Source organism: Theobroma cacao, chromosome 3 (genome assembly GCF_053813885.1).
Source record: "Theobroma cacao isolate CCN51 chromosome 3, ASM5381388v1, whole genome shotgun sequence".
NCBI classification, from domain to species: domain Eukaryota; kingdom Viridiplantae; phylum Streptophyta; class Magnoliopsida; order Malvales; family Malvaceae; genus Theobroma; species Theobroma cacao.
Genome location: NC_142641.1, coordinates 44066659 through 44090210, shown reverse-complemented (window position 1 = coordinate 44090210; position 23552 = coordinate 44066659). Strand labels below are relative to the sequence as shown.

Sequence of the window (23552 nt, the reverse complement as noted above, 5' to 3'; positions counted from 1 at the left end):
TTAATTTGTTTATTACATTATTGAGACTAAATCAAATTTGTATATATAGCGTAAAAAAAATTATAATCAATTATTACCAATTTGATGAGAGAAAAACGATCAACAACAACTCTCTTGTTCTTTCGCCGCTTCGAGAAGTTTTTCCTCGTTTATAAACCAAATGATTATTAAGAAGAATAAGTTCCTAAGCAATAATTGCGCGCGTTTTTTTGTCCTTCTATTTTTAGAATATATTTCGGGTAAAATTTGAAAGTTACAAACCTTTATCCGCCCTTAAATAAATAAAATACAAATATAAAAAATATTTTAGTTGCGAAACATTGAAACTTCTGACGCACGCCGTACGAGTTAACATTTTAAACACGTCAAGTAAGTCCATCAGTATTGTCATCTTTATCTTGACAAATATTGGCAATAATTCCTTTCATTTTATGGATCATGATTATCTTGATTTAATAATTTCCATAGGTTAGGGAGTAATACTAATGAAGATGAGCATGACTGAGCCAAATTTAATTCTTACAAGCTTAATTATATTTGGTTTGAATATATTAAATGTGAAAAATGTATGACACTTTTTATTCCTCAAATTACCATTACAGACTTTGAAAAACTTTGAGCAAGATAGTTCATTAATTTCAACTCCTCGCGTAATTTTTGGAATAAAATACTAGGAGATATAAGTCACGCTATCGAAATTTCAATGATTTAACAAAAAAAGTCAGAAAACTGCATGTTATGGTACATGTCGTATCATATTATGTACCTGCCCTGTGATTAAGGTAGATTTTTTCCAAATAAGTATACAGACCAATTTGATTTATGCAGTGGTCAATTGACTCGAACAAATAGATTTTACGCAACTAATTTTCCTTACATTGTTTATTCTTTTAATTAAGAATTAAAGAACCTTTTTCATATACATGCAACAGGGAGGAGAAAAAAAATATAGAGGGGATTATTTTTTTCATTGCTCATTATTTAGAAAAAAAGTTTTCCATTTAAAAACTTTAATTTAAATTATTTTATGAAAAATGCCAAGTTATTGCTGCTACATGGATAAGAAAGAATGAAAATATTACAAATTTACAAGTAACTAAAATTTTGGGAACTTAAGAGAAACTGGAAGTTAAGAAGTTGTTTCAGTAATAAAAAGAAAGAAATATAACATAATCTTGTAAAAGTTGTTTAAATTATTTAAAATTATTTTTATTATATTTTAATTAATTTTTTAGATTTTATTTTAAATGAAATATATTTTTATAATTAAAAATTAATTAATTATTAATTAAAAATATTATTTATTATTTTTATATTAATATAATTAATAAAAATATTACATAATCTTACTATTATTATTATTATTATTATTATTATTATTATTATTATCTCCTGTGACATATTAGCAAGCAATTTTAATATTATATAATATAAAATAATAAATAATTTATAACATGTTAGTGGATCACTTTCAACATTACGTGGTATTTAATAATTAATAGTAATTAATTAATTATTAAAATTTTAATATTATATTCATTTTATTTAATAATTTATTATTAAAAAATAAGATTAGTGTTTCTTTTTCTATATAAAAAATATTAGAAAACAACCAAAACAGTTGCTGGTATTTGAGCCGCGAGACCTCTTTCTTCTGGCTCTACGAGAGAGAAAAAAAAAAAAAGAAACACTAAACTGAATCCATATAAAGCAGTCTCTCTCTCTCTCTCTCGTAATTGGATGAATAATGATTCCAAGCTAAGATTTTTCAACCAACAATAATCAAAACAAACTTTAAAAAAAAAAAAAAAATCACTTCCTGCCACGTTTCGATTTTCGTTCTTCCTTTAATTGCCCAAAATCATTCACCAACATTCCAGCTCAGACGTTTAAAAGATTGCGTTAGCCGATAAGTGACAGATCCGCTTTTCTCTGTAATAATAATAAACCAAAAGGAAAATCCCCTCTGTTTTTCTTTTTCCCCCTCCTCGTTCTCGATCCATTCAAAGGTATATTTTCATCATATTCTTCAGAGCATTGAAAGCAAGATTGCCTTGCTACGCGAAATCTCGCTTGTTCTATTTTTTTTTCCTATGGTTCGTTGATGGTCATCTAAGTTCGTGTCAACGATAAGAGAGAGCATTTTTTTTCGGTTGTTTCATCAGGTGAATGCATTTCTTTCTTATCATTTCTTCGGTTTTTTACTCTGTTTGGTTGCTGAGAAGCAACGAAGACAAGATAAATGAAGTATAATTGATTAGGCTTCGTTCAGTTCTGTTTTCTCATTTTGTTAGCTAGTGATTTTCGATTTTCGAGTTTCCAATTTTGTTTTTGTCTAGTTTTCTTGGTGACCAAACAGACAAGCAGAGCTTCGTTAGAAATCTCTAGAATTTGCCAGCTGCATAATTCACCGTTTTATGAAAGAGCGTTGCTTTTGATTTTTTTTTTTTATTTCTTTTGAATCCTCATAAGTATGCATCATTAGAAGTGTTACTTAGTTAATTATTGCAGATAGACTGTCACACTTTCAATAAAGAAAGCTCGTTTTTAACTCAGTAATCAGAAAGTTGCGTTGAATTTTAGACTTAGCATTTGTTTTTTCATCCATAACTACCTCAAAAATTCTTTGACTAGGTCAATTTTGGGTGGCTTTTCAGTGCGTGTGATACAGTGATAGTTCAGGGATCAACCGTAGAAGCGAAGATATATTTTGATACAGTAACTTTGAAAAGTTTGAGTTAAATGGAATAACTGATTTTCATGAATCGGCAGCTAAACTGCCCCTGGTCTTCGTCTAATCTGACAAGGCAATGACGTATTTAGATTTGATTTAATACTATACCAGTGATCTATATTGCTTTGAATTGTGTTGAAAAGTTGTGGTCCATATTATGTATGATTTTCATTTTTCTTTTGGGGCAATGGATGCAATGTGGGATTTGAAATGCAAAAAAAAAAAAAAAGCATATTTCTTTCTTTATTTGTTTTTTTTTTACAGGTATGCTAAGGCCCTTGGATTAATGCATTCTTTTTGCTGTGAACTTACTTTAGTTTGAATGGACTTTTAATGAGTGCAATATCTGCAGCAGTTGTGCTGGTCATGTCCATGTTACCGTACTTGAGTAGACTGTACATTGTGAATAATTGTCCTGGTGTATAGTCTAGCTAACCTCTCAATATCAGAAGTAGATGGGTCTACTTAAATTTAGTAGAGAAGATGCGTTATTTGTACTCTTTATTTGATTTTTCAATTTCATACCGCTTGCTGAGAATGAAAATCCAGCAGTTTGAACCCTTGAACTATCTAACTTCAGAGGATGATTATAATTTATGGATTTTAGTAAATTTAGTTGATGTTTGTTTCATGGTTGATACATATTTCACTCAACTTGGCATGTCCACATTGAAAAAAATTAATTACGCACTATGAAAATGCTTGAAAGATTTTGAAGTTTTAGTGTTAAGTCTGCCTTTAGGGGAAAAATTTTCAAAGCCATTTCCAGACAGGCTGCTAGTTCCGTGATAACTCTTACACTTTTTTGCATGTTTTCTGTTTTATTTATCAAAGAATGCAAATGTGGTATAATTTTTCTTTCGGCTTTTTGTTATGCTCTAATATTATTCTACATTTATAGGTAGTGAGAGATGGTTGCTTTTGGGAAGAAGTTGAAGGAAAGACAGATTCAAGAATGGCAAGGGTATCTTTCATATATTATTATTCTTGTATATATTGCTTAAATTGGCATCTTGGAAATTCCTTGAATGTTTCAGGGCATTGTTTTCTATGCATTGTGTGTTTTGATAGTTCTACCCTGTTTTATTTTTTTTCTCAAAAAATAAATAAAAAGAAATAGATAGGTTTGCCCTATTTACACCATATGCATTTTGATTGTGCAAACAGCTGCTAGATGCATTTTAATATATATATATATTAAAACTAATTGTTACCCTATCTGATACTATGTGGTACTTGTTTGCCATTAGCAATCTTATTTGATCATTAAGAATATACATGTTTCTATATATATGATATAACAATTTGTTTCTTCATTCAAGATTAATCTCATACAGTTTTTCTCCCTGATGCAAATCAGACAATAGAGATGTGTGAGAGAGGTTGTTTTATATGTTGGCAAAAGTTGAATGTTGTCACTGTGCAAATATTTTAATTTGATCTTTTACAGATATTACATAAACTACAAATTAATGAAAAAGAGAGTGAAACAGTATGCTCATCAAATTGAAGTGGGTACCCTAGATCGCCGACATGTTCTCAAGGACTTCTCAAGAATGCTGGATAATCAGGTATTGTGGAAAATGCACCTAAAAGTATTTGCTTCTGTTTTTCATTGAATCCTGAGACCAAAAGTGTGAATTATAGGGTTATTATGGAAAGACTGTTATAAACATACTTATATGATAATATTGTACTTTGGAAATCTATTTTCTTTCCCCTTATTTTTCATAGATTCAGATTTTTATTTAGTGTTGCTCCTTTCCATATGCATTGCTTTTCACCATTCATGGCACGTTAAGGGGAAAAGTGTCGGTTTTGACAGTATTGGAGTAAGAAAAGAATGTAAATTTGTTCATGGGGAGATTTCTGTAATTTAATATTCATACTATCTCTGTCTTTTGCTGCTAGTTTGTTGAATCAAATTTTAGTGCTTCTGTTAACTGCTAAAAAGTGTTTTAAAATGCTTTTTATGAGAAATGAGATGAGTCGTGACCCCCAGGAAGCACAATACTGTGTGTTGAGAGAAATTATATCAATTGGTCATAAAGTTTTGATTGTCTCAGAGAATATTAGAACATTTTACCATGTCAATGAACCTGTTGGTTGAGTGCATTTTGTGTATTTGCAAACTTGTTTATATTTGCACCTTTTGCACTCTCTCAGTCAACATGCCAGTATAGTGGGAACTTCTTGCATGGCTTACTACCATGAGATAGCATCATGAAAAATGGTTTTCCCAAATGTGATGTGTCTCACATACTTTTGTCGGGTAACATATTTCAGATTGAGAAGATTGTCCTTTTTCTGTTGGAGCAACAAGGACTACTTGCAAGCAGGTTGACAAAACTTAGAGAACAGCATGATGCTCTTGAGGAGCAGCCAGAATTTTCCCAAATAGCTGAACTAAGAGAGGCATATAGAGCAGTGGGACAAGATCTTTTGAAGCTTCTTTATTTTGTGGAAATGAATGCTATTGGTTTGCGAAAGATATTGAAAAAGTTTGATAAACGCTTTGGCTATAGATTCACCGATTACTATGTCAAAACTCGTGCTAATCATCCTTACTCTCAGCTGCAGCAGGTGTTCAAGCATGTGGTAATGTGTCAGAGTCGGACAGGCTTTGCTTTTCCTCTTAGCCATTTCTATCTTTAATAAGGCTTGTAGACAGGGTTTTGCTATTGAGCTCTTGCTCATTTTGGACGAGATTGTAAACATGTATGATAGGGTATGCAAAAGTAATGTTGGTTGCTACCCAGGAAGCTTACCCTCTGTTATGTAATTTGCAGGGTTTAGGGGCTGTTGTTGGGGCAGTATCTCGCAATCTTCATGAACTTCAGGACCGTCAAGGAAGCTACTTATCAATTTATGATCCACCTGCTCTTCCTCTCCAGGTTTTTTTCATATATATTATTGTACTAATTATTCATCCTACTTCTTCTCCAATATGTGTTATGATAATAAGGCTATGGCTATGCTATGTTATTTACTGGGGTCATCTGCAGGATCCTGTAGTTGATTTGATAAAAGCAGCTGTGGATAGGTTATCTTACTCAACTAACTTCCTGAACTTTCTGGCACAACATGCTCTCATTATGCAAGAAGAGCTACCTGCTCCTACTGAGGAACACATTGATGAAGAGAGATACCATTTTATGTCACTCCTCTTAAACTTAGCAAACACATTCCTTTATATGGTCAATACATATATTATCGTCCCCACAGCAGATGACTATTCCATGAGCCTTGGAGCTGCTGCAACAGTTTGTGGTGTTGTTATTGGGGCAATGGCTGTTGCACAGGTGTTTTCTTCAGTGTATTTTAGTGCATGGTCTAATAGATCCTACTTCAGACCTCTCGTATTTAGCAGCATTGTCCTTTTTGTGGGAAATACCATGTATGCGCTGGCCTATGACATGAACTCATTAGTGGTTCTTCTATTGGGCCGTCTTTTTTGTGGGTAAGTAATCTTCCTCTTATCTTCTTTCCCTCACATTAGAACTGATAGCCCTGTAGTGACTGATGTAGCAAAATCATTGTTTAGGCATCAATTTGAAGCTCATTTTATCAATGTAGACTGCAATATAGTGAAACTCTTAATCAACACACCTTTTTCTTCTTGGATGCTATTTAATATTTGAACATCGAACTTGAAGCTTATTCAGATATATGTAAAGAGTACGATTAGAGATTAATATGAGTTGAGGTCCCAAAATGAATTTTAACCAACAAATGTTATCAGTTGATGAATCTAGGAGAAATATAGTATCTTTTCTATTTCATCATGTAGCTGGACAATTTTTTTATTGCAGATTGGGTTCTGCAAGAGCTGTTAACCGTCGGTATATCAGTGATTGTGTTCCATTAAAGATCCGCATGCAGGCATCGGCTGGTTTTGTTAGTGCCAGTGCTTTGGGAATGGCTTGTGGTCCCGCTCTTGCCGGCATACTTCAGACCAATTTCAAGATTTACAAGCTTACTTTCAATCAAGACACTTTGCCTGGATGGGTCATGGCTGCAGCTTGGCTTGTATATCTAATATGGTTGTGGATCTCATTTAAAGAACCGTCTCATGATGTTGAAGAGAGGCCTTCACCTCATGCATCTAATTCTGGTGAGTTGACTTCTATCAATGATCTTTTGGCTCGATAATTTTATGCATGCAATTATGTCTTTGTCAATGATCAGGGTTTTTTGCAGTATGTTTATTTTTATATACTCAAAAATTTATTTGAACCCCTATCTTTTTTACTTCTGCCCATGGTGATTATTTTATATCATAAATTAACATCTTAAGCAATGCATTTGAATAATTGATTTGCATGACAGAACCAGCAGAAAACGATGCACTTGAGAAAGGTCTGAAACAACCATTGCTCATTACTTCTGAAGACAAGCAAGAAGATGATGAAGACCAAGAAGGTGATGGAAGTGAAGAAGCTTCTGAAGAATCTCGTCAACCAGCTACATCAATTGCATCAGCTTATAGACTACTTACACCCTCAGTAAAGGTATATGATTAATCCAAAGATGGCTTGAGCTTCGAAAGTTAATAGATTGGTCAATTGTGCATCTGAAGTCATCTGAAACATGAAATTACTGGTCATGGATAAAACAGAATTTTAGTATCTTGAGTTAGGAAAGAGAAAGAGATGTCTGGAAGTGACAATTTTGGGGTTTAAAAAAAAAAATACTTGTCTACTTAACTTCACTGCCAGTTTGTCTTGAGAATTTAAAATGAATTTCATCTCCATGGATGTTTCTGACACACAAATCAATTATATCATGTTAAGGCAGAAGAACAACTTTCATAACTTATATTGAGCCAATGCTGACAATTTTCCAGTGACATGGTACATTATTTCAGAACCAAATTTATAAATTTATTTGAAGTAAGAAAAATGCAGAAGGGTATCTGTCAGTTGCATCTTTTAAACTGATAATCTATATTGATTATATTGAATACATTAATATGTGCAAGATATTTATGTTTATATATATCTTGTTAAAGGATATGCAACCATTGGACTGTCGTTGGTTAACAAGCATCATTGCTGATTATCTACTTGTTTGATTTGTGTATTTATTTAGGCCACGAAAATGAGCTTAGATGTTGAGCAATTTTAAGAATAAATTTTTATAAAACAACCGTGTGAAGCTTACGTACTATTAATATCCAAGTGTTTGCTGACAAAAATTCTTCTAATATCATCAGGTTCAGTTGTTGATATATTTCATGCTCAAGTATGCTATGGAAATTTTACTTTCAGAATCTAGTGTCATCACCACATACTACTTCAGCTGGTCAACAGGCACAGTTGCCATCTTTCTTGCTTGTCTTGGCTTAACAGTTCTTCCAGTAAACATTGTTGTTGGGAGCTACATTAGCAACATGTTTGAAGACAGGTCATCTCTTAAGAGCCTGCACACTTTCAACTTTTAATTTATTTTGCATAACTTAGTATTTGTTGATCTTGAGCTCTGGAATTATTTGTCTGAGGCATCCATTTTCAATGTTTCATTGCAGGCAAATTTTGTTGGCATCTGAAATTATGGTTTGCGTAGGCATACTGCTAAGCTTCCATGTTATATTACCATACACTGTGCCACAGTATGTCTGCTCAGGGCTCATCACGTTTGTATTTGCCGAAGTACTTGAAGGTAGAGACCTTTTAACTTGGTTTTCTCATGGGAATAATAGTTAATATTCTGAGATAGGTATGGTGCACAAAGGTTGGGTGTGCCTGCACTTCTACTCATGGAAGTGAGTGACGGATAGACTTGGTTTCCTTTCCACCTTCTATGAACGATTGTGCATCTTGTTTAGTTTTCACCTTTCTTTCATTCTGAGAAGGAAAGCCTTGGTTTCCTTTTCACCATAGCACCATAACAGAGTGACGCTGAATCTCTTTATTGATCTGGGTTTTCTTCTTCAATTGTTCTTGCCTTCCAGGTGTCAACTTGTCACTGCTTTCTCGGGTAATGTCATCTAGGCTTTCCCGCGGAACCTACAACGGAGGCCTGCTTTCAACAGAAGCTGGGACCATTGCTCGAGTGATCGCAGATGCTACCATAACACTGGCTGGGTACTTGGGTGAGAGTAAGCTTTTGAATATCACTCTACTTCCTTCCCTAATAATATGCCTCTCCTCTATTGTTGCGACATGCTTCACCTACAACTCTTTGTATTGATCGATTCAAAAAAAAAAAAAAATTCATTATTCCCTTCCCAATTCAATCCTTACTTTTCTTTTTTCCTGTTCAATTAATTTTTTATTATATGTATTTTTCATGTCAAAGCTGTGTATTGGAAGAAACTTAGGCATTGATTATCCTCTATAATTGTAAGTTAACAAAATTCTAGCTCCCTCCTATTGAGGGCTCAAAATTAAAGCTGCTAAGTTGTTACTCCGATCATTATTACTTCCCTCATATTTCATCTCGTTGGAATATAATTTTCCTGCCATCAGATCAGATCAACCAGATTATGTAAAATCTGGAATGAGTTGGCTTATGAAATTGACGATCTCTTCATCAAAATTGAAGAAAGAAAAAAAGAGGCCAGAGGATGAATTGGATTTGTTCTAAAGATCTTGCTTGTTTATATGAACGAAGCCTCTTAGCCATCTGCAGCTTAAAAATGTGCCACACTAATTAAAATGTTTTGAAATTGGCATTTGCGAGTCGAGCAACAATCAATACTAGCTGTATGTATGGACTATGGATTGCACCAACCAAAAGCTTAAAATGACAGCTGCCAAAATAAGCTACTTAATTAATCCTGAAATTGTGGAGGGTTTTGTTTGGGGCCCGGCAAAACAGAAGACTAACTTTGAAATTTGGCTTGGTGGGCATTTAGTGCCTACGCAGTTTGTTGGATTTAATTATTACCTTTCCTCTATCACATCATTATTAAGCAATTATTTTCATCTTCACAAAAACCCTTGAGTGGAAGCCTTTGAATGATATTTATTTGCCAAGTGCTTTTCAATACGTGGTCATATCAGATACTCCTCTATTTAATGGCCAACAAATTTAGCATTCACTGTAGAATCCTTCTAGATCATCTCTTTTTCTCTTGATATATCCATAAATCAAATTTATTTTCATTTTTTTATAGTATTTACGAAGAAATTTGAACTTTACAGACTTCACATGGATAAGAGCTGCAGCAATCAATTACGTGTGCCCAGCTGCTGATTTCTTTTATTTTAAAAGAAAATATTATTTGGACTTAATTCAAGCGGTGAGAAGTAAGATAAAATTTGAAAGAAAAAGGAAAATCTTAAACCCAAGTCATAAAATTCCTTTTTGTACCCCCAAATAAAGCCAAAAAATGAATTAATAAGAAATTAGCATATACATAAGTGTTCACTGTACAATATAGTTATTAGCTATTAAAGTACTAGCTTGGATTTAATTAGGTACATGTAAATGATCAAATTGTAGTTGTTGTTAGTTAGACTACAAATTCAATGGTCTTTAAAGAAGCGACGACGCCGAGGTATCAAGCAAAATACCAAAGGCATTATTCAGATTATGAATTTTGGATCCAAATCTCATCTACCATCAATTTAATAACAAAAACCAATATATATATATATATATATAGAGAGAGAGAGAGAGAGAGAGAGAGAGGTGTTATCTCAACCATTATTACATCTTACCTGAAGAGGCTTTTAGTTAAATATTCTTTTTTGGAATCTCAACTATATATCAGAAACAAAATGAAAACAAGATATACAAGTAAAAAAATGCGTGCCATTATTGTTTGTTACTTAAGTAACTACTTTTCTTCGCCTAAAACATTGGGTATTTCATATTTGCAGCTGTTAGCCATTCGGTGCATTAAACCACACCCAACTGCCACCTCTCCCCACTTCTCTGTCTGTGCCACTTCCATAGTGCATGTATATAGCAAGCCAAGGAATTCTGGTAGATGGAAGTATTATTACATTAATATATATCAGCCCACTTGAATGGGTATCCCGAGTTTCATTTCTTAATATAGCTCTCTCTTTTTCCGGACCAAAAACAAGTAGAACTAGTTCACTTTATCTGTCCTACAAATTTTGCTTCCTGGATCAGGTCCTGGGAATCACATTCTGTGCATTTCTTGAACTTTTGTGAAGCTGTTCCCTACAAGATTGGATGTTCAACTATGTTTGTTTGGCTTGTGTGACCGATAAAACCAAGCAAGAATCTTTGTTCCCACAACCTATCTCCCCGTAGAGATTGTTGCTGGCCTTAAAGTTTTTATATATAAGAGGCAAGACACAGGTTGTTTTTCATTGGTATACGTAGAGCAACCTCATCATTTTCAACAAAGTCTTTTGTCTTTCAGCTCTCATTTGGGACGATGAGTCTTGGGTGGTGGAAACTTGTGGGCGCTGCCTTGGCCGGAATTCTCTTCTTCCATGGCTTTTCTGCCTCTGAAAAAGGTACTTACTTCAATTTTCTTATTTCTTTTACCTTCTTTTCAAACTATTACCAATACGTATTTGAGTAATATAGTAGTACTGTTTCTTGAGCAACGAATTGTAGGAAGTGAAGAAATTTCGTATATGGGTTTGAGGCCCTTTTACATGAAATCAGATTGGCCTAGACTCTGTGTTTGATCTCCTTTCTGGTTTGCAGCTATTGTTCTTCGACTTCAGAGTAAAAACAAGTCCTAATCATAATTAAGAAGGCTATGTATTCTAATACAAGCTAATAGTAATGCTAATTAATCACGATTACATGCCTAATCTAATGCTTTTTTAACCAGTAATGGACCAGATGGATCCAATTAATTAGCAGTCAACTTTTTCCAGTGTAGAGAATAGATGCAAAGCTCAGTTTTGGCCGCCAAATCCTCAAATCATATTCGAGCAAACACTTCCTGATTGTGCCATTAATGAAGCTCCATAGGCTATTCCTAGCAGCTAGAACTAGACATACTAATAACCAAATTATAAGTATATATTATTCTGACAACAAACATAGAGGTATTTGTCTTAGGCTTGCATCATGGACCCCTTTCATTTATTGTTACTGAAACTTAGGCCAAATTAATGCCGCCTCCACGGTTGGGCTTTAATTTCAAGACTAAATACGTAATCTTCTTCGCTGGAATCCACTCAATGATTGTTACTACTAGTAATCTGCTCAATCTTCTATACAATTACAACGCCTGCCCAGTTGGTCCATAATTTTATAAAATTAATATTAGACACATCTATTTTCACATGTCTTTTTCTCATCCCATTTTCTTCTTAAATTAATGCTCTTTTAAGTGAAAGAAACATGGGTTTTTTTACAATGGGTTAACACTAAGAAGTATAGTATTTTTACAAATACTATGATTTTTATGCATAAACGTGAGACTTATCTATCAGTGTGTCGCTATCCCAACAGCTCCGAACTACTCCTTCATGCACAATGCAACGTCAGCTCCATCCTTATCATATTACGACTACATTATTGTCGGTGGTGGCACGGCCGGATGCCCTTTGGCTGCCACGTTATCTCAAAATGCATCCGTCTTGCTCCTTGAACGAGGTGGCTCCCCCTATGGTAATCCCAACATCTCCAACATGGCCAGCTTCGGTGCTGCCCTCTCCGACGTTTCCCCGTCGTCCCCTTCGCAACGGTTCATCTCCGAAGACGGCGTGATTAATGCTCGCGCTCGCGTCTTGGGAGGCGGAAGTTGTCTGAATGCAGGGTTTTATACACGCGCTGGCACTGAATACGTCAGGTATACCAATCATAGAGAAACTGCTGAAACTTTCCTATAGGTTTTTTTCGTTGACAATGGCTGAAGTCAATAAAATCATGCATATATTAATTACGGGCCAAGTCCAACTGACCCAAGACTATGTACCGTCCCGTGACAAATTTGGCATGTGAAAATTCAGGGATTTAAATTTGATTGAAAATGACTTCTTTTGTTGTTATTGTTAATTACTACTAGGCAAGCGGGTTGGGATGGACGGTTAGTGAATGAATCGTACCAGTGGGTCGAGAAATTAGTGGCATTTGAGCCACCGATGGGACAATGGCAGTCAGCCGTGAGGGATGGTCTAATAGAAGCTGGGGTGCTGCCTTTCAATGGGTTCACTTATGACCATATTTTTGGGACCAAAGTTGGTGGAACCATATTTGATCAGCAAGGGAATCGACACACAGCTGCTGATTTGTTGGAGTATGCTACCCCCAGTGGGCTCACTGTCCTTTTGCATGCTTCCGTTCACAAAATCTTGTTTGCAATCAAAGGTGCATTAACTAATAACTTAGCTCAAATTCTGAACTTTAGCAGGTAGTAACTCATATGTAAATAACAACCACCCATTTCAATAACAGGGAATAGAAGGCCAAAGGCCCATGGAGTGATATTCAGAGATGCATCAGGGGCCAAGCACAAAGCCTATCTGAAGAAAGGGTCCAAAAACGAGATCATTGTATCTGCAGGAGCACTGGGAAGCCCACAGCTTTTAATGCTGAGCGGAGTGGGGCCAACAGCCCACCTCAAGGCCCACAACATCACTGTGGTGCTAGACCAACCCCTGGTTGGCCAGGGCATGTCTGATAACCCCATGAACGCCGTTTTTGTCCCTTCTCCTCTACCAGTTGAGGTTTCACTTATCCAAGTCGTTGGCATTACCCATTTTGGATCCTACATTGAAGCCGCTAGTGGAGAAAACTTTGCTGGTGGTGCTGCTTCTTCACGAGATTACAGGATGTTCTCCCCTAAGGTATAATACTTCCTTTTATGCCTTGCTTTATTGGGCCCCTAAAGCATAAACGCTTGCCCAAACGAAACTACTCCAAGCCTCTAATCTAGCCTGGGCCTGCCAGAGGAGTAACTTGCATTTTTCTGTCTTTTTATTGAAATTTGGTGGTGCATTTATTTTGTTGACGATGCAGATTGGTCAGCTATCAACGGTGCCACCGAAACCAAGGTCCCCAGAAGCCATAGCCAAAGCTGTTGAATACTCGAGTAATCAAGACAAGCCAGCTTTTAGAGGTGGATTTATCCTAGAAAAAATTATGGGTCCAATTTCAACAGGGCATTTGGAGCTTCGAACCCGTAATCTAAACGATAATCCATCCGTTACCTTCAATTACTTCAAGGATCCTCAAGATCTGCAAAGATGTGTCCAAGGAATTCAAACAATACAGAAAATTGTTGAATCAAAGCCTTTCTCTAAGTTCAGATTTGACTATATGTCTTGGCCAATACTTCTTAATATGACAGCAAGTGCCCCATTGAATTTGTTGCCTAAACACTACAATCCCTCGATGCCACTGGAAGTATATTGCAAGGACACCGTGATGACTATATGGCACTATCATGGAGGCTGCCAAGTTGGTAGGGTTGTTGATCTTGACTATAAGGTTCTCGGTGTGGATGCTCTAAGGGTTATCGACGGATCCACGTTTAACTACTCGCCTGGTACTAATCCTCAGGCCACTGTCATGATGCTTGGAAGGTAATTCACTAGCTATCCACTTCTCCATCTTCCTAACATCCAATTTATATATATATATATATATAAGATATGAGATACTTCATGCATTTCAAACTTTTAAGGCATTTAAAACTCTCTGAATTGGATCAGCACTACTTGTTCAATTGCATGCCAGAATTAGTTATGGCATGGATAATGTCGGTTGACATTTGAATTTAATGTGGTGCAGGTACATGGGTGTCAAGATATTGAGTGAGAGACTAGCTAATTAAGAACCACGTGATGGATGATGGCTTGATTTTTCCTTCTTTTGATTAAGAAATGATGTTCCTGATGACTTCTTATTACGCCAGCGTGAAGTGTTCCAAAATGTGGGGGTTATATGCAACGATTGGTCAATATTTGCATTTATAAATGGTTGACTACGAGAAATATTATTGTTATGTTTTTGTTTCCCACCTCATAATTTGGTCTACTGATACCATACCAAGATGTAGAAGAGAAAGAGAACAGATATGGAAAAAGAAAATGCAATAAGAAACTTAATACTACGTACTATAGCTTCAAAGTTTCCAAAAGAGAAAATTAAGCTCATGAAATATTAATCCCAGGTCCAGACCCCACGCGCCTTTGTTCAAGCAGGCACGTTGCTCATCACATCCATTCTGAATTTTTAACTGTTTCGCTGCTCCGTCTGTCACGCTTTGACTAATTCTCTGGTTTTACCTGCGATTTTATAGTCTTAGTAGGCAACAACACCTCTCACCTGTCACCCCTAAAACAATAAATAAATAGGAATTCGAATGATATTCTTCCTGTCCAAGATTGCAGAGAATATTTAGTCGCTACCAGCTGTTGGCCTGTTTCAGAGAAATAATCCTAGTAAAGAGACGATGATTTTGACTTGGGAACCCAAGATTTTTTAGATAAATATATGTTATATATTTTTTACCTTGTGAAATATATAGAGGGAGAAAGAGAGAGAGAGAGAGAGAGAGACGAAAAATGAGAAAGATTGGAGTTGCTTCACAAAATCAGGCATGTGGAAGACAAAGGAAAATTGCAGATAATTTGACTTTCTCCTGCGAAATATTCTCATTGGACAAAAAAGATTACATGGTCTACCAATCGTTATATATTTTGGATTTCCACAAAAAATCTTAAAGCAAATTAAACCAGAAAAGAATATTACAAAGGATATACCTCTAGGCTGAGCCTTTGGTGCCACCTACTATAGGGAAAAGCAGGCATCTACTCTTGAGTACTCTTCTTTTTCTCTCCCTCCCTTTCACCCCCATATATACATGGACATGGACACAGCTGAGAGAAAGAAATATCGAAAACATTCATAGGTCTAAATCATGCTAAGTATAGAATCTGTCAAACATCTGTAAGAGGCATTTCAAATAAAAGGCGCCCTGCATGAGATGCGTAGAAAGCAGGCACCAAAGGATATCCTAGGCATATGCCATGTCTTAAACAACAAATCCCATTGGTTGAGCTCTTAACGAAGAGCCTATAAATCTCCTGCTGCACCGTTCAGCCAAAACCAGAGCGAGGCATGCAGTTTAAACTTTTTTGTGCCACAAGACAATGAAAATGATCACTAAGTGATCTAGTTGTAGGGCTTCTCTCTTTTGGCAGGTTATGTTCATCGAAAATAAATCAAGATCTAATTCTTCTATTCAACAATAACTTGCCAAAGGAGAGTTGCCCTGTAACTGATTCGACTTAATAAATCTCCCAAAGCCCTAGGTTTATGGCTCATTCAAAAGGTATGATCAGATATTTTGTGTTCATCGCCTTCACGTTTTCATTTTTTATTATGGTTTTGTTCTGGGTAGCTAGAATCCCTTGTCTGAAGGAGTGTAAATTTGCATTATATTCTTCAGCATGACACATTATAATCTTCTTTTTTTCAGTAATATGGAAATAAATCTCCATATCAGTTCATATGTTCTTCGAGCCAAAAGCTCACGTCATGCTTTGCAAACTCCATTCAGGGATGTGACCACTGTTTTTGTGTGATTTTCAACATGTGCTTCAAAGGAGTACTAAAACATCTCTAGGGGGGAGACTAGTATGATTATCTTCAATTCTTCATAGAATTTGGTATGGTAATGATTTTCTAATTGTCTTACATTTTGCACTCCACTGATTTAGACTGATAAGAATTAGCAACCAAGCTGACCCAAAACGAGATAGCTTTACTGAAAACAATCAGACATTGATCTGACAAGTTTTGTAAGGTTATTGACATTTTAAGAAAATCGAAGCTACTTGTCCTAATGGGTCGTCAAGTAAAGAAACTAGTACTGTATCAAATATAGCCGAACATGATAATGCATGACTACGTACGGGATAAATGAGAGCTGATTCTTTTTGTGCTTATAGTATTGTTGCAGATGTATGAAAAGTCATCCTTCACCATTTTAGCCAGCATAGATGGATAGCTTTACTTTCTGAACTTCTAATTTATGCATGTGTAACTAATTAAGACCAAATTACGAGGATGAACGAGGAAAAAAATTAAGCATTTCTAGCAAACGAATACAATAACATACTGGTCAAACCGTCACAGGGTAAATTCGACCTCCACCACATTCATTGAGTTGCAAAGGATGTGCAGGCTTGGCCTAGAGGCCAGAACCTTTAGGGGTAGTATTCTCTGGTCCCTATCTAGATGCCACGCGGAGAAACTAGCTAGGAAGTAATTGTTCTAAACATTCAGAAGATTTTCTTTTTACAAAAGTAGAAAGAAAAGAAGTAAACTATGCCAATTTCTTCGTTACCTCAACTCTAGATCTAAAAAGAGTACTGGAAAGGGGTTAAGGGCATGCTTTGCTCAAAGGAAGAATCGTTTGTATAATATAAATGAAAGAATCCTCTTGAACGCATAGGGTACAGAAAACATAATTATATGCAGTGATTGGGCATTACCTGTTTTTGGATGGCAAGAGAAACTGATGTGCATAACTAATAAAACAGCATTATGGCTCATATCATCCTTGATTCTGGTAAGGTAGGACTTGGGAGAGACCATCACCTGACAGTGCTATTTGCAATTGCATGGGAGCAAGGACATGGCCTTGGGGACAGGGATTAGATCTTGTTAGAAGAGACTTGGGAACGGCTTCACATTTATTATATCGGGGCCTGCACCAACGACGTAACTGTACCAAAGAGTTTAATTTCTAGTTTGAAAAATGGAGTATGAATTTGTGAATTCTAGGCACATTATTTGAATCTGGCGCTGAATCTTTCCTTATGATGGTGGAAATTTATGGGAGAATTCCAAAGGCTTAGCCGCACTACTGCATTTAACATTCCCCTCACCCAAAAAGAAAAGAGAACATCCCAGTTCGCACAAATAAAAAGCAAGATGCTTTGCAAACAAGTTGAGATGGCCGAGTTGGTCTAAGGCGCCAGATTAAGGTTCTGGTCCGAAAGGGCGTGGGTTCAAATCCCACTCTCAACATAACTTTTACAACTTACTGTCCTGTCCTGCATACAGAACATATTTTTAATGCTTTTACAACTCTCTGTCCTGGTTTTGACTTGAAAACTCTAGGATGTTTCTAGGATACCGCATGAACAGGAAATATTGAGGGATGTGAATAAGTCTTCATTGTTCTAATTGTCAAAAGAAGTGATTCCAGAAACTGCAATAGCAGGAATCTGCCCCTGCCGGTTCAGTCCCTTTCATGACTTGTCAGGAGAGATAAATTATGCAATCACCCAAACCAATACGCAATATATATATATATATATATATTAATTTCGTCCCTTTCAATCTTTAATGTGTTGCTCTACTTTCCAACCTTCAAGAAGATTAAAGAGGAAAATACGAAGAAGATGAAGAAAGGGAGTCCGGATATAAATTTCTAAACTGTACCTTTTCTTCAAACGCGTAATTGCTGATAAATTTGAAAGTGCAGTATTCATTCCTTACAAATGTGTAAAGTAATCACACATGCTAATTATGTAGTTAATCTTGTGGGGCAGATCATGATTAGCTTTCCATTATCCATTATAATCTTCACATAGTTATTATTTTGTGCTTAAGGTCCTGTCTTTACATGACAATCCTGCCGCAGCATTTTTCACTATATTTTGAACACCCAATCCAAAATCTAAATCGTCGAATTCTCTTGGAAACCTCAGAGATGTTTCGCGTATACTCCCAAAATATAGATACAAAAAACAAAAACAAATGACTTAGGTGAAGAGTCTTTCTTTGGTTCAAAGATTGAAAATTGCCTGTGATCCCGAACCTGCTGGGGCCAAACTTCTGCAGTAGAACTTGACTTGTCAATCATGCCTTTGGGCAACACTTTGGAGGAAAAAACATGTCACTCAGGCAAAAGTAAGAGTGTGAGTTACGATAGATCGACAAAGTAAAGAGAAATAAGCAGTTATATATAGAACTAATGACGACGACGCATGAAGAAGCCGGCCACTTCCAAATTTTCCCTTGCCCTTTTCTGCTTGTAGGTTTCCTCACTCGCATCTGCATGACTAAGAAACTTGATGTACTTAGCGCCAACCTTAGCCCGTTACAAGGTCATTGTGATTCCAAAAGGAGCAAATGACGTTCTGATTTGGAAAGTGTGATGGAGAAGTTTGGCTTGCTCAGGATTTTGTCATCAATTACACAATTTTATGGATGATATGACTTTATGACTTTCCTTCCTTTTAACTTTTCTTGACTTGTTTTTGGTCATTCATTTGTTTATAGAAAGAAATTTCCACGAAAACCAGTCATTCCGTGAGTTTTACTATCGATCAATTACATGTAAGGGTGAAGCTTACAAGATTTTTACAAAATTTGTCTGTTTAGTCTTCATAATTCACTTCTCTTATTCAATTATCTTGGATGTTTATTTATCTATGAAGGGTACTTCATATTGAGCTTTACAATAATATGGTTTTAACCAAAAGAATTGTGTATTAATTAGCAACACATGTTAGATGTCTTTTGTTCACATTTTTGGTCAACATTGTAATTCATGGAAGACGGGGTCAATTGAGTATGCCGACTTGCTGATGAGATTCCCATTTGGACAATCCTGTTCAAAGCTCATAATAACACAAGACTTTATACATTTGTGCTCTATGAAATATAATAGGAGCTTAATAGCCAGGTGATCTCAATGACAAACTTGAATATTAAAACATGAACATATAGGAAAGAATGCATTCACCTTGCTTAAGAGAGGCCTCACAAGCCTGCTATGGTTGCTGTCTAAATCCCTTTCCTGGCCTCCCTGAGTCTCGTGCTGCAACTTCACAGATTCCACGCAGTGCTGCTGCATCACGGTATGAGTTTGAGGTTTGCACAGCTTCTTCTCTCTGCCCAAATTTCCAATTCACCAATCATGAGTCTCTTCCTTCGTCTGAGGAATCATTTTCGTATTTCATCAAAGTGTACCCTCAATATTCCCAAACGGATCAGGCCGATAAAATTCGAGCTCAAGAATACTACCATCTTTCCCTCTCCAAGCATGTCTGTCTTGACTACATTGGCCATGGCCTTTTCTCTTATTCTCAGCTTGAAAGTCAATGTCCAGGATCTCCTGCTGCGTCCTCGTCATCTTCTCCGCCGCCGCCGCCGCCGCCGCCAGTGCGTTCAGTAACTTTAGAAGCTCCATTTTTTGATGTCTCCTACAAGTCAGTAAACTTGAATTCTCAGATACTATATGGTGGTGAAGAGTCGGAATTTGAATCCAATATCAGAAAAAGGATCATGGCTTTCATGAATATCTCAGAAGCTGATTATACCATGGTTCTCAGTGCCAATCAATCCTCTGCTTCCAAGCTTCTGGCAGAGTCTTATCCATTTCAGTCTTATCAAAATCTTCTCACGGTTTATGACTACCAGAGTGAGGCTGTGGAAGTGATGATTGAAAGCTCCAAGAAGAGAGGAGCAAATGTCATGTCGGCTAATTTCTCATGGCCTAATCTAAGCATCCAATCAGAGAAATTGAGAAAGAAGATAGCCAATAAAAGCAAGCACAAGAAGAAAGGGCTTTTTGTCTTCCCACTTCAATCAAGGGTTACAGGGTCAAGATATTCATATCTGTGGATGAGCCTGGCTCAGGAGAATGGGTGGCATGTTTTGCTTGATGCATCTGCATTGGGAGCTAAGGACATGGAGACCTTGGGGCTATCTCTTTTTAATCCTGACTTTCTGATTTGCTCATTTTTTAAGGTTTTTGGAGAAAATCCATCGGGATTCTGTTGCTTGTTTATCAGGAAATCCAGTGCTTCAGTTTTGAAGGATTCAACAACTGCTACAAGTATAGGAATAGTGAATCTTGTCCCAGGGTCAGAGCCAACTCGAATCCCTGAAAGTTCAGCCATTTCTAGCATTGAAACCAGAAAGAAGTCGAAAGAATTTCCTGCTCAAGGTTCATTCTCAGGCCCGATATCTATTCAACAGCGGAGAGATGAAACTACTCTGGACTTGCACAAAACTGAAGGAATCAATAGAAAACAAAAGACTGTATCATTTTCAGAAATTGAAGAAGTAATCGAAACATCCTTTGAATCAGCTAGCTCAATAATCAACAATACACGTCAGAGTAAAAACCCGAAAATCGAATGTAGAAGCTTGGATCATGCAGATTCATTAGGCCTGATACTAATCAGCAGCAGGACAAGGAACCTGATCAACTGGTTGGTGAATGCACTGATGAGCCTTCAACATCCACATTCAGAAAATGGAATTCCTGCGGTCAAAATTTATGGACCCAAAATAATGTTTGATCGAGGACCCGCCGTGGCATTTAATGTATTCGATTGGAAAGGTGAGAAGATTGATCCTGTATTGGTACAAAAGCTGGCTGATAGAAACAATATTTCTTTAAGCATTGGATTTTTGCAGCACATTTGGTTCTCGGATAAGCATGAAGAAGAGAAGGAGAAGCAATTGGAGACAAGAACAAGTGAAGCTGAAGAACCAGTCTCAAGCAAGAAGAGAGATAAATTTCATTCTGGAATATCTGTAGTCACAGCTGCACTTGGATTCCTTACAAATTTTGAAGACATATATAGGCTTTGGGCATTTGTTTCCCGGTTCCTGGATGCTGATTTTTTGGAGAAAGAAAAATGGAGATACAAGGCTCTTAATCAAAAAACAATTGAAATTTAGGCCAAATTTATTCTTTCATTCTTTCAGAATATGAATATCAATTAGTATCTACTACAACTATCAGTTCTAACGTTTACAGCTGACACTAAAGAATACTGTGCAGTCATATCTTTCCCCGTTTCTGTTTACTCTCTTGAACTTGTGTACTTCAACAGCTACAGTGCTTTGTTCAGACTGTTCAGCTGCACGCCTCCAAAGAAAGAAACAAAAACAAAATAGAAAAGAAAAGTAGAGAAGGCAAGCAGACATCAGTATGTCAGTTATCAATCAGTTAATGAATCTGACGAAATTGACAGGAAATAATCCCTGTCAATCTTAGATATTTTTAAATTCTCTACCCCAATTAATTCCATGACCCAGTCTAAACTACAAATATCCCATTTCTCGAATGTTGTGAACTTTCTCGTTAGTCATTGCTCTTTAATGCCAGGATTACAATTTATAAGGTGGTTTAGTTTCACATAAATTATAGATATAATGTTTAAGTTCACAATCGAACGAGAGCCACTAGTAGGTGGACAAAAGCACAGAAAAAAAATCAGAACAACTTGTAAGTACTAACATCTAGCAAAACAATTCGGACGAATTGATTAATGGCCGAAGCACAGCACCAAGTGGGCTAGCGACAGATTTCCATTTCTGAGGCTACCGAAACGTAACGGCCCATCAGCAGGTTAAGAATTTTAATGCCTATCCAAGGTCAAGCATTTCTAGTGGGCATTGGATCTTATGACCAATTGTATCTGAACTCGCCCTTGCATTCACAAGGCTGGTGACATCATGGAAGCCCATTTCATACCAACTACGTCCATCATGCTTTTTGTTAATTTACTGTAATTTAATTTATTTAGAGATATTATAAAAAATATATTATTAGATATAAGCCCTACAGTCAATCGGATTGCTCAATATTTATGTCCTTAACCATGCAACAAGATTACTTATAACGAGTGATCTAAGGTTTTCTTTCATCAATAAGTTATTGTATATAAGCTTATTAGATGAAGTCTAAAAAATTAATATACCTTGCAAAAGAATTGTAAAGTGTTACAATTATAAGATTTTCATGCATCAAAGCATAATTCTTAAATTGTTATTGGTTGATGTATTATTGAGAGATTGAGTCAAATCATTTTGGATTTTCTAACATTTGAGTGATCATGATAGATTGCTAGATCTTACTCTTGGTTTATGAAATTTAAATAGTTGATTTGATTAATGATAAATTCAAAATAGTTTGAATTTATCTAATCCTAAGTTTAACTTAAAGATTATATCTTAAGTTCATTGTTAACATATTGGAAGTATAATGGGTCACATATTCAAAATGAATACTAAAAATAAAATGGAAGAAGGGATTAAGTCAAACTTAATCAAATTAAAAGTTAAAAACTTTTTAAGGACTTAATTAAATAATTTAATTAAGTTATTGGGTTAATTAGTAATTATATAAAAATTATGTAATTAAGTTATTGGGTTAATTAGTAATTATATAAAAATTATGTAATTAACTTAATTAGAGTTTAAATTAATCCAAAGTATAAGTATCTTGTTGTAGACACCTACACACTTACAAACACTCTTACCTTAACCGCATCCTTTGTGAAGAGAAAAATGTTTTCTCTCACTTTGTGCTTGTGTGTTCAGCCCTAAGGCTGTTTATGTGAGAATTTGAGTTTATGAAACTTATATTTGCAAACACATTGCTACGGTATAACACTCTCAATCATTGGGAAAGAATGTTCAGATTCATTAGTGTGGATCACTGTTAGAGGTTGCATAAGAAATTCTTAGATAATTTTGATTTGCAACAACCAAACTGAGGTGGTTGAGTCTTTCGAGGCTATTATGGTGATTTAACAAAAGATCCAGCGTCCTTTGTTATTTAAGTAATATGACATGATCATATAGTTATATCTTTGTTCTTGTTTTAGTGCTCAATTCGACAAGAGAGAGTTTTAATAAGGTAAGGTGCGTTTGGTTGTTCATTTTCTTCTGTTGCAATTCTATTTATATTTAATGCATGATCAACCCTAACATGCGCATCTCATACCAAACATTACATAGCTTTGATAAGATTGCATACAATTCATGTACTTAATTCATTTTTCACTAAAATTACCCAAATTTTCCATTTTGTTTCTACTCAAAAGGTTTGGTTTTGAAAAGACCATAAGAAGTGTCAAAACTGCCAGTGCAACCGTATAACCTAGGA

The 23552-nt window shown here is 35.8% G+C and overlaps 3 protein-coding genes, 1 long non-coding RNA gene and 1 other non-coding gene across 7 annotated transcripts; 4 read left to right on the top strand and 1 right to left on the bottom strand.

Moving 5' to 3' along the window:
- Nucleotides 1-1667: 1667 nt before the first annotated feature.
- Nucleotides 1668-9151, top strand: LOC18606442 (SPX domain-containing membrane protein At4g22990). The gene is made up of 11 exons (XM_007040046.3): nt 1668-2165; nt 3636-3698; nt 4185-4305; nt 5021-5332; nt 5524-5628; nt 5740-6194; nt 6547-6848; nt 7064-7245; nt 7950-8140; nt 8262-8395; nt 8688-9151. The coding sequence occupies exons 2-11, from the start codon at nt 3646-3648 to the stop codon at nt 8924-8926; spliced, it is 2094 nt and encodes a 697-aa protein (XP_007040108.1). The 5' UTR covers nt 1668-2165; nt 3636-3645; the 3' UTR covers nt 8927-9151.
- A 1510-nt stretch (nt 9152-10661) lies between these two features.
- On the top strand, nt 10662-14627 carry LOC18606441 (Glucose-methanol-choline (GMC) oxidoreductase family protein). The gene is made up of 7 exons (XM_007040044.3): nt 10662-11003; nt 11079-11175; nt 12131-12470; nt 12687-12988; nt 13076-13467; nt 13640-14205; nt 14414-14627. Exons 2-7 carry the CDS (start codon nt 11094-11096, stop codon nt 14454-14456), a joined length of 1725 nt encoding a protein of 574 aa, XP_007040106.1. The 5' UTR covers nt 10662-11003; nt 11079-11093; the 3' UTR covers nt 14457-14627.
- Nucleotides 14628-14698: 71 nt separating this feature from the next.
- On the bottom strand, nt 14699-17265 carry LOC18606440 (uncharacterized). Of its 2 annotated transcripts, XR_016025242.1 has the most exons (4): nt 17125-17265; nt 15388-15504; nt 15137-15266; nt 14699-15044 (listed from the first exon to the last, which is right to left on the bottom strand). It is a non-coding gene; the product is annotated as an uncharacterized LOC18606440 (long non-coding RNA). The 2 variants fall into 2 exon arrangements; XR_016025241.1 differs by having other exon boundaries at nt 15137-15504.
- A 316-nt stretch (nt 17266-17581) lies between these two features.
- Nucleotides 17582-17662, top strand: TRNAL-AAG (transfer RNA leucine (anticodon AAG)). Its single transcript has one exon. It is a non-coding gene; the product is annotated as a tRNA-Leu (tRNA).
- On the top strand, nt 17618-21463 carry LOC18606439 (uncharacterized). 2 transcript variants are annotated; one of them, XM_018117753.2, is made up of 2 exons: nt 17618-20993; nt 21071-21234. In XM_018117753.2, the coding sequence occupies exons 1-2, from the start codon at nt 19379-19381 to the stop codon at nt 21088-21090; spliced, it is 1635 nt and encodes a 544-aa protein (XP_017973242.2). In that variant the 5' UTR covers nt 17618-19378; the 3' UTR covers nt 21091-21234. The 2 variants fall into 2 exon arrangements, with proteins under 2 accessions (XP_017973242.2, XP_017973241.2); XM_018117752.2 differs by having other exon boundaries at nt 17618-21463.
- Nucleotides 21464-23552: the final 2089 nt, after the last annotated feature.

Excerpts from the sequence above, each read along its gene's own strand:
- LOC18606442 (XM_007040046.3), top strand. The coding sequence starts at position 3,646 with ATGGTTGCTTTTGGGAAGAAGTTGAAGGAAAGACAGATTCAAGAATGG. Across the intron at positions 7,246-7,949 it reads TACTTACACCCTCAGTAAAG|GTTCAGTTGTTGATATATTT; the intron begins GTATATGATTAA and ends TAATATCATCAG. Across the intron at positions 8,141-8,261 it reads AGCAACATGTTTGAAGACAG|GCAAATTTTGTTGGCATCTG; the intron begins GTCATCTCTTAA and ends GTTTCATTGCAG.
- LOC18606439 (XM_018117752.2), top strand. The coding sequence starts at position 19,379 with ATGCATTCACCTTGCTTAAGAGAGGCCTCACAAGCCTGCTATGGTTGC.
- LOC18606441 (XM_007040044.3), top strand. The coding sequence starts at position 11,094 with ATGAGTCTTGGGTGGTGGAAACTTGTGGGCGCTGCCTTGGCCGGAATT. Across the intron at positions 11,176-12,130 it reads CTTTTCTGCCTCTGAAAAAG|CTCCGAACTACTCCTTCATG; the intron begins GTACTTACTTCA and ends CTATCCCAACAG. Across the intron at positions 13,468-13,639 it reads ACAGGATGTTCTCCCCTAAG|ATTGGTCAGCTATCAACGGT; the intron begins GTATAATACTTC and ends TTGACGATGCAG.